The 10,938-nt window shown below is 36.8% G+C and overlaps 1 protein-coding gene across 3 annotated transcripts; it reads left to right on the plus strand.

Annotated features, from left to right (window-relative positions):
* The first annotated feature begins 3,106 nt into the window (after positions 1-3,106).
* On the plus strand, positions 3,107-8,737 carry LOC107772990 (lysine-specific demethylase JMJ32). 3 transcript variants are annotated; one of them, XR_001645206.2, is made up of 5 exons: positions 3,107-3,816; positions 4,779-4,954; positions 7,517-7,587; positions 7,720-8,182; positions 8,284-8,737. XR_001645206.2 is itself a non-coding variant. In XM_016592444.2 (4 exons), the coding sequence occupies exons 1-4, from the start codon at positions 3,157-3,159 to the stop codon at positions 7,929-7,931; spliced, it is 1,119 nt and encodes a 372-aa protein (XP_016447930.1). In that variant the 5' UTR covers positions 3,107-3,156; the 3' UTR covers positions 7,932-8,737. The 3 variants fall into 3 exon arrangements, 1 of the variants encoding a protein (XP_016447930.1); XR_001645207.2 differs by having other exon boundaries at positions 8,310-8,737; XM_016592444.2 differs by having other exon boundaries at positions 7,720-8,737.
* The last annotated feature ends 2,201 nt before the right edge of the window (positions 8,738-10,938 follow it).

Below are 10,938 nucleotides of genomic sequence, written 5' to 3' on the forward strand. Positions count from 1 at the left end.
TAACCCGTTAAGAATATATATATATATATATATATCCATATGTATATTAAATAATAAAATCCCTTCCACACTTCCACATATCTAGTACTGGACCAGTATTACTCTATTAGAATTTAGAAACCCTAACATCTAAAATTCCTAATTTCCCTCAGATCTCATAAGCAACAACAACCCAAATCTCATTTCTTTGAAGCTGCAGAAATTGAAGCATTGTTAGGCGTTAGCTACAACAATTGTATTTTGGATGTCTCCAATTACTCTAGATTTAATGTCTAAAATTCTATTTTATCTCTAGTTATATTCTGGACTCATTTTGACAGATGTAATTGCCATGTTAGGAAGTGTTAACTGTTATGTTAGCTGAAGCACTCCTGGATTTTTGCTGATATTTACTAATTACTAGTAACCGTTAACATGAAGGACCAAAATAGTCCTCTGTAATACAGATAGAACTAGGCCGATAAACCGCCCGATAATAGCTAAATCGATACCAATCCGCCTGATATCTTATCGGGTGTCTAACAGATTAATACATTTAAAAACCGATAACCGATAAGCCAAATCGTTAAGAGTAAATAACTGCCCGATCCGCCTGATAAGCAGTCCTACACATAACCCATCGCAGACCCAGCACAAAAATTTCTGGAGGGAAGTTCTGCGGCGCATTATGCGACCGCATAATAAGTCTGTGGACCGCAGACCGGTCACAGCGTGAGGCAAAGGTGCCCAGTTCTGGAGGGCCATTATCCGGACCGCAAAAGCGTTATGCGGTCGTATATGCGACCGCATATCTGCATCGGGGCTTTATTTTTTCTAATTTTTGAACCCGACCCCATTCTTATAAAACAGTCTTAGGGATCAATTTAGAAGGTTCAAACATATATTTTAGAGAGAGTAAGGTGGTCTAGAGTGAGAAAAGAAATTTCTAAGTCACTTGTTCATCAATCTTTGCTCAATCCTTGAAGAATTCTTTAGGGTAACTCACAAGGTCTTCGACCAAAAGGTAAGGTTCTAGCCCTAGCCTTCAATTTCGAGATTTAACTGAAAATATGTAATAAGCCAAGCAATTCTTGGGTGTGAGAGTTGTTCATTATGCATGCATATACTATCTAGGGTTGTGGGGAGATTGTTGAGCTCAATGGGGTAAATTTTGGGTAGTGAAATAGAGGAATCCACCATAGGAGGACCTTGAGATCATAATGGCCATCTAATGTTTGATAAAATGTTCAAATGAGCTAGAATTATGAACTCCTTCCTAATTCGTGTTCAATGTTGCTATGTCTCTAAATAGATCAAAGTTGTTAGGATTCCGGAACTGTGTAGTGAATTAAGGAAAGCTCAAAGCGAGGTATGTTGTCTAAACTCCTCTTTTAGAATTGAACCCCACAATGGTCTCGTAAGTCCCATGATGCTCATTATAAATTGATTATTCCAAATAAGCCTTGTGTCAAAATAAATATGCGTTCAATATGTATTCCAAAGATTCTTTCTATGTCGAGTTACTGTTGAGAATGTGGTTTAAGTATGGGCAGTGTGTTATTATGTTATGATTTAAAAATGTGATTCTAATGAAAACTATCATGTCAAATTGTGTAATAAATCACATGTGCCTAAGACCCTAAATTGCTCAAATATGTGTTTAAAGTCTTAATTTGAAAGGCCTTGTTGTTGATTATCCATTATGATATTTGAAAGTGAAAGAAGAGAACATGAAATATGATGTGCGACCAACTTGCCAAGAATGATATTGCGTCATGGCCATTGGTGCCAATAAAATGAATGATATGCAAAAGATTACGAAATAAGTGGTAAATTATTTTAATAGTAAATTCTTTGGGAGTACCGATTAGCCACCGAGGAAGGGTAGGTCGAAATAACCTAACCCCGAACCTACACGTGCCGGTGTAGGAGTGATTGAGGGGTAAATTCCTGTGTTAATGCGATGAGATTGTTTCCCCTTATATGGGATGAGATTGATGTGTTGAGCTGTTTCCCCTTATATGAGATGAGATTATTGCTAGCAAGATGTGATGTGATGTCGATCCACACAGCATTGTGGCGAGATGGCTTAGTCGATCGGGCTGAGATCGGACGCCATGCCGCGCACATGGTGGTATTGTGAGTAGATGTCTCGGGGTGAGACGGCTTAGCTGATCGGGCTGAGATCAGATTCCATGCTAAAATACGGTAGTGTATCGGTGCTAAAGATCTCCCAACTTAAAAAGATTGGAACTTACTTGAAATTTGCCTTTCCCCTAACTTGACACCTTGTTACTATTTGATTCTCTTATTGATTTCCTGTTTCCTTCTCCGTTTGCTGCTACTCATTCTATTGAGAGGGTGTTTAGTTTTACATACTAGTACTATTCCATATGTACTAGCGTCCCTTTTGCCCGGGGCACTGCATCTTTAATGGATGCAGGTGGTATTGATCGGTGATAGCAACACACCCTCTCCTCAGCTGACTTGGTGAGCCCCACTTCATTTCGGGGTCCTGTATCTCTTGTCCTTTGTACATAGTGTTTGAGGTATAGCCGGGACCTTGTTACCGTCACTGTCGTAACACTCTTTTGTTTCTGTTAGAGGTTCCATAGACATAGTGTGGGTTGTATTTTGTTTTGGGAAGGTTGAGCTAAACTTGTTGTAATTGTATCATCTGTCCCACTTTAACTACGAATGTATAATATATTGTTTTGGGACTTGTTAATGACGTAATTAATGAAAATGAACTCTTAATGTTTAATTAATGATATAAATGTATCTTCTCTTTATTCATGGGCGAATTGGGTAGAAGGGATTGTATAGGCTTGCTCGATCGGGGTATCTCGGTTGAGCGTCGATCGCGCTCCCTTTGGTCGGGGCGTGACACGTATAGTGAATAAAAATCTAAAATTTTCATTTACCAAAGGATTTAAGTCATATAAATCTGATGGTGTCGATTTTTTTTTTTGTTGAAACTATGTGAATTTTAGTCTTATAGTATCATGTTTACGAGATAAATATTAGTAATGCTTATAAACAAAATTGTATGTATATCTTGATTCTATTAATATTTTTATAATCTTTACCAAATAGCCTAAAAAACAATACTATAATTTGTTTTTGAAAATAGCAATATAGCAGACGTTTACGATTGGTGAGAGTTTAAGCAGAGTCATGGAAGAACCCATCGAAAGCCTCTGGCAAGAAGTTCGAGATCTAAGCCTAGGTTCCAGCACCCATATCGACCACCTCTCTTCCCCACCCACCCCTATCCAATTCCTCCGCGACTACGTCTCCGCCAACAAACCCTGCCTCATTTCCAACGCCATAAACCACTGGCCAGCCACCACTCTCTGGCATTCCACTCCTTATTTCCTCAGTACTCTCTCTTCCTCCTCCGTTTCCCTTCATCTCACCCCTACAGGCAAAGCTGATGCACTTACCCCACACCCCACTACTTCCACTACTTGCTTCGCCTCTGCTGAAGTTCAACGTATCCCTTTTCCTGATGCTTTGACCCGGGTCTTAGAATCGGACCCGAATTGTGTGGGTTATCTGCAGCAGCAGAATGATTGTTTTCGTAGTGAGTATGGGCCTTTGAGTCACGATTGTGACCCGGAGTTTACTTGGGCTTCTGAAGCTCTTGGGTGTTTGCCTGAAGCTGTGAACCTTTGGATTGGTAATGATTTGTCTGAAACTTCATTTCATAAGGATCATTATGAGAACGTATATGCTGTTGTTTCTGGGGAGAAGCATTTTTTGCTTCTTCCTCCTACTGATGTTCACAGGATGTATATTCGTCCGTATCCTGCTGCCAATTACCACTACTCCCAGGTTCCATATATTCTTTAATGTGCTTGTAAGGAAATTAGTGCGTTCAGTGGCAATGTTAGGAATTTAATTAAGGATGTTCCAAAATTTTGACCTATATATGCAGTATAGTTTTCTACATACATAGTATAATATTTAGACAAATGGTGTATATGTGTTGATGGGTTTCCACAGAATTAGCAATTTTGTTCAACATTCTATTCTTTCTTGTATTAATTTCTTGTAAATTTGTTGGGTTTTTATATATGAATTAGATGTTTGTTTCGATTATAGCACTTTGTGATGTATATGTGTTGATGGGTTGGCATGGAAGTTCTATTTGGTGGTCATTTATTTTGGAGAACTTGAATTTCAGTATAATGTCCTGTTATTTAATGTATTCATATGTTATGTAGTTGAAGTGAAGTTTTGGTGGATTTTTATATGTGAATTGTAAGATTGTATGACTTTCTAGCCCTTTATGATGTATATGTGTTGATGGGTTGCAATGAAAAATTATAAAGTTGAACAATTTTTTCCAAATATAGAAGGTTGTCAAAATATTTTTTTTGGGGGCGGGGGGGCGGTGGACCTAAAAAATAGAGTATCATATAAAAAGGCATTGAAGAAATTTGTGGTATATGTATATTGAGTTATAGCAGGTAGCTTAGAAGATCAAGTGGGTTAAGGCAATCCTAGTTGTAACCTTTATTCATTCTTGGAAATAGGAGAAAATTTACCCCGTTACTCATAAATTAGCAATGTTATAGCAGTATGCCAATGTTCAGGTTCCTGTTTTTCTTTCATGTATTATGTACTTGTAGTTCTATTGGGTTTTATGTATGAGTTCTAGGAGTCATTTGTAGTGTCTTGTGATGTATATGTTGATGAGCTGCAATGGTTATAATTTGTTTCAGGAAACTTGAATTTCAGTACAATGTAGTGTTCTACTGTGCTGATATGTGTTCTGCTTTCTGGTATTATAGGATACTGGGGAGTTCTCTTTGGAACTGGAGGAACCAATGAGGTATGTGCCATGGTGCAGTGTTAATCCATACCCTTCACCTGAGTTGAAGGAGAAGGAAATGGCCAAGTTTCCCTTATATTTCGATGGACCAAGACCATTTGAAGTTACAGTCAAGGCGGGCGAGATTCTTTACTTGTAAGCTTTCAGGAGCATCTTTTACATTTTTTTCTCATTTAGTTTCAATGTTCCCCTCGCCAACACTAGGTCCAATCATTGATCTCGTGATTGCATTTTACATAGTTGGTAATCTTGATGTTTCTCAATATAGCATGAGCATTTGCCTCACTTTTCATCCACCAGTCCAGAGAAAGAAAAAAAGTTCAATGAGTCATCTCTTTAGGTGCTAGTTTAAGAGTTATTGCACATTATCTTTGCAATGCAAGGAACAATCTAGTGAAACAATTTCATTGCAAAAAAGTAATGCCATTTTTTATGGGAAAAGGGTCAAAAATACCCCTCTACTATTATTTATTGTCTAGATGTACCCTCCGTTATACTATCGGATCGAATATACCCTTACCGTTAGACAGTTTCAAAAATGCCCCCGTTTTAACGGACTAGACAAGTGGAGGTTATTAAATAAAAGATCCAACGTTTGAATAAAAAGACCCAGCCCCATATCCTAACCCATAAACGATTCGGAACCACACCCCTTTCCCGTTAAAACTATTTAACCAAACGACAGTAATTAGGTATTTGCTCTACAGGACCGACGAAGAGGATGTCGTTGTGGTTGATAATCCATGTGCTTGTGCTTGAAGATTTTTGAATTTAACAACGTTTTTGGAAATGGATTGGTTCTTGTTTTACGTATTCATACAAAATATATGGAAAAATGATAACGAAAATATTTTTCTCGGTTTGGTTCCTAGGTCTGCTAATATATCTTTTTCATTTCCTTCTATTGTGTATTTCTGGATCTGAACACTATATTTTTATATTTCTACTTTTGCTAATTATTGTTTTCACAATATTTTGGCTCATTTAATGGTGTTTGCTTAAAATTTTTGATCTTTTTTAATTAATATTTGCAGAATTGTTTTTCAGCCAACTACCAAGAAAGAAAAGTTTTTCCTTTTGCATAAGTCGACAAACTATCTTAAAATCTTTTTATTGAAACAGTTTCTATAAGAATTTGAAAATTATTATAAAAAACTCTTCTTCGAATTTTTGAAGCAAACTCCATTGTTAGCAAGCTTTAAGAGGAACTAAAGGTTCTGTTATTATGTTGTATTGCTATAGAGGAAACCTTTTAAATTTTCTCTTTGTGTCATGATCAGTTTGGTAGATCAGTAACAAAAACTGAATTTGATTTTTATATCATAATGCAATAACAGTCGGATGTCTGTGTATTTATTGAGAAAGAGAATTAACGACAAACCAAGGGGTTATGGGTTTAATGGTTTTAATGGGAGGAAAGGGAAGGAAAGCGGGTCTGAATAAGTAATGGGTTAGGATATGGGGCTGGGTCTTTTTATTCAAACGGTTGGTCTTCTATTAATAGCCTCCATCTGTCCAGTCCGTTAAACCGAGGGCAATTTTAAAACTGTCTAACGGTAAGGGTATATTCGATCCGATAGTATAAAAGAGGGTACATCTAGACAATAAATAATAGTGGAGAAGTAATGTCATTTTTTTTTATTGTTTTCGTCTTAAACTTTGGCTTTTGAGACTTTCCTCAAAGTTTGCAAACTTTTGGTTTTATCAACAAATTTATTTCTCATTCTAGTGTATTATTTTAAGAATTTTGAATTTCGTATTTAACTAGCCCATACGTTTTTGCTAGATATATTTGGGCTGGAATTCCAAAACTCAAAACAATTAATTGATCTTACTTTATTCTCACTGCAATGAATAAACCCGATTAGCAAAATGGGATGGAGATAGTGCAATGTCTAGCTGAAGCTTGTACTGGCCAAGGAGAGATAGGTAGCAAGGACAAACTCAATATGAATTGCTTGTGGACCTTTTTCATTATTCTCCGTGACAGCTCGAATGTCATTCCACTTTACACAAATTAAGAATCTAAATTCTTATCTATACTCCATTAAACATTAAAGGCAGCCCTTCCCCGGACCCCACGCATAGCGGGAGCTTAGTGCACCGGGCTGCCTTTTTTTTTTACTCCATTAAAGTCAGCAAAAAATGTTATTTCATCGAATAATGGGGAGTCATCTCCTTTTTATATTCATCTTTGTTTGGACGATTACCATTCCTTTTATTAGTCATGCTTGTATAATTTCCTGTGATGCAGTATTTATCCTCTCGTCCTTGCATCCAGCAGGAGAAAGAATGTAAGAGTCTCTACACTTTCCTTGAGGAACATGCTTGTGGAAAGAGATCTACTATGCAGTTGAAATATTGAAATTGGAAATTGACTTGAGTGTTTTTCTAGTGTATGTATTTAGCATGATTCATCGTGTTCTGGATGGCTAAGGCTGTTCATAATTCTGTAAAAAACCAAATGAGATGAACCGAAATTTCAGTTTGGTTCTGATAATTTGGTAATCCGGTTCAGTTCTTGATTTGTTTCTGAAAAATTGGGTAATTTGGTAATAAACCGAGAAAACCTGCCCAATACCTGCTTGACTATGTGTGTCAGAAAATATTTTTGGGGATTCTTAAAAAGTTCCATGCATTTCAGCTTTACCCAGTGGTCTTAATTAACCATATTTCTCTTTTACACAAATTATGCAGGCCAAGCATGTGGTTTCACCATGTTAGACAGAGCCCAGACAGTAGAGGACTCACCATTGCTGTAAACTACTGTAAGAATCTTAAATTCCAGCCTATTTATAAAAAACTGAAAGTAAGAAAACGACAGAAAAAGAAAGCCTTTTCTCATCCTTGTTCTTTCCTTTCTAAGGATAATGGTAACTAAACTGCTGTTTGTCGGACAGGGTATGACATGCGATTTGATATCAAATATGCTTACTTCAACTTCCTGCAATCACTGCCTCATTCCATGCTGTGTAATCCTGCGTCATCTGGAAATTTACTTGTGGAGTCACAATGCCATTCATCTATGGGCAACCCTGTAGAGGAATCCAGCATGACTGCTTCAGCGAATGATGACTTATTACATGATTCTAATGACGCTGCAGAAAAGTAAGCATTGCACGCTGTCAGGAGCCCTATGGTGAGGAGAAGCAAGGAAATTTCTAGTTCTTTGAGATCCAATACTGCAAGAATCCTTTTGTTTCCGCTTGCTGAGTGTTTTCAACATGAGATGGGAGAAGCTCAAATGAGCTTTTCACTTCATGATGCCCCCCCCGGGTTTGCGTCTCTGGTTTAGTCAGCTAGGGAGATTCTTCAATGTGCCAGTTAATATCCAGAGCAACAGTGTCAGTGATGGAGGTTCAGGTGCCATATTCTTTAGAGATTTGCCAGTGTATTTATATGCTCCACCTTCTCCTGTTCTGTGTCATCCTTTTACTTAATGCTTCTGTAATCTGCTATTGAAGCTTTGCTTGCATGTTCTGCTTATCAGTAAGGGAAGGTCAACCTGATCCGAATGAAGGAAGCCATCTTCTTGAAAGGGCATGCACTTTATAGGATTTCTTTTTTCAAGCCTCGGCGATCATCAGTTATCGGGTAGAGTGGCATTAGGATGGTGCCACAGCTCATGGGTTTTGCCATAAATTGGAGGAGAGTGTACTGTTATGCGTTTACAACAGAAGTGCACAAATCATGTTCCGATATTAGACTATCTATTGCTTGCTTCTTTACTGATTCTCTGGGATTAAAGTGCCTTTGTATTGTTGTTAATGGAACATTTGTTTCTCAGAGAAGGGAAATTGGATAAATCCAAAGCTGGAATACTTGTTAAGAATTGTGTATGGGTTGTGGCCAAGCGAGAAAATTGGTGTTGATACTGACATTTGAAATGTGGCATAATTCTTCATTTTACACCTTTCACTCATGGTCTGCTGAACTGCTTATTATCCTTCAAATTAATTTTAGCTTCAAAACCACAAATGTTTTCTTCAATTAAAGTTTTTACTTGGTGTAATCATGACTCGTGAGGTTACAATTTGTCCAATTCTTCCCACTACTAAAATGGGAGATAGGAGGATTTGTTTGCTGAATAGCTGTGTTTTGTACATATGCAGTATAGATATTCAACTCCATAATTCATCATATAATATAGCTGAAAATTGTTTGTTCAAAGTGATTGCATATCTCCTCATCATGAACTTGCATTACTGTCCATATACGCACACATTTTTTTATATATTCTAATTCCGAGATTCAAGAACACTTAAAGAAAACAGAGCAGTAATAAAATTTACTATCCAACTTTATTTTAAACAATAAAATGTATATATGAACATCCACATAATGTAATAAAAGAGCTTAATGATGGATTTAATGTACATGAGATTCGTAGGAAGTTTGATATACATACAAAACGGAAGTAAAGATTCGTCCAATCAAATTGCTTGCTTTATATTTGACGACTCTTGAGTTTGGATATGGAATACAATTTAGTAGCCTCATTTTTTTCCTTCATTCGCCTTGCTTGTTTCGTGCATTAATTCATCTCTTAAAATGTTATTTGTACCACCTGCCATTTACATCGAAAACAAACCTCATTACTTAATAAGTTGTTTGACTGTTTTATACAATACTCAAGGAGATTACAAAATTCTTTCCTACTTAATACTCAATGCTGGTATATTTTTTTTCAGTTCACTTTTGTTTCCAGTTTTATATAATCCTACAACCCGAATCGATAGTATAATTTTCATAGAGTTGTTAAATGTTGAGCTGAAAATAGTGCACGGTTGGTATTTGGTAACCTTGTTGTAAACTTAGTGTACACGGTTTGGTAACCTTGTTGTAAACTTAGATTAGGTCTTTGATATTAGCTTAAAGTTTAGCTCTTCTGCCAAAGGCATAATTTAAAAGCAATTCTGTATTTTTCGCATCAATCAGCTTTTATTATTATTATTATTATTATTTTTATTTTTTATTTTTTTTGGTTGGCGTAGACGGTACTATCCCAAAGAGTTTTCAAGAACACGCCCAATAAATACTACTCCCTGAATTTAAAGCGGAAGTATTGCATTAATGAATGTGAATGTGATGGATTAAAGATAGAGTAAGTTCCACTTAACCTCTTCAACGGTCGAGAAATAATACTCCTTTCACCTTTCTAATGAGACCAATTCTTTGACCAAAAATATATATCTTGGTTCAACTAATTAAATTTATACAATTAAGGATTAATCTTGGTTAATAATAATATCTTAAAGACAAAAATTCTCGGTATTATGATAAATAACACGTAAATCTATTCCGAAGATTATGATGGTGCCCAATAATGACAATATTCAAGTCAAACAGAAGTAATGTAGCATTAAATAATGATGAATAACAATAAATGACATTTATGTAAATAAAACGAATGAGTCACCCGAGAAAGGATGAAATCAATAGACGTTCTTTCTGACAATGATGAATGATGGATAAGCCTTTGAATATTTGAGTTATTCTCGGCTTCAGTGAAAAAATATGGACAAAAATCTTAGTGAAAAGGTTATTTTTGTATGCCTGTAATAAGACCAGATTCTCTCTATAAAGTCAAAGTGTATTTTACAAGTGAATATCTCATGTCCCCTATCATTGTATCTCTTTCTATTTATAGAGAACATGTTCCTAGAAACCCTAATAGTACAAATGCAGAGAATATCCACTAGAATATTCTCTTTAATGTCATATCCTAAAACTAGCTGTTATAACTCTGTCATGGGTATTCGACCTCGGCCTCGATCCTCGATGACTCCTCGACCTCAGTCCTTGCTGACTCTTCGACCACGACCTTCATTGTTCCTTAAACCACTTCGACACGTGGCGGCCTGGGAATGTTTCGCTAATGCCATCCTGACTTAAGTATTCTAGAGATAGATTTTGACCCATACAGTTAGTCCCTCCTCTTATTGAGGCCGGATTTGCGGGCGGGTTCGATGAGCAGATCATGTTGTTGGTGGTCGAGCTAACCAAGCGAACTACACGGATCATGGTTGTTGCGGCGAGCAGGCGACGTTGTCATGCCCCAAAGCCGAAGAGCGCGACCGACGCTCAACCGAGTGAACCCGACCGAGCAAGCCTGTTAG

The sequence above is a fragment of the Nicotiana tabacum genome, chromosome 23 (genome assembly GCF_000715075.1).
Source record: "Nicotiana tabacum cultivar K326 chromosome 23, ASM71507v2, whole genome shotgun sequence".
In the NCBI taxonomy this organism is placed as follows: Eukaryota; Viridiplantae; Streptophyta; class Magnoliopsida; order Solanales; family Solanaceae; genus Nicotiana; species Nicotiana tabacum.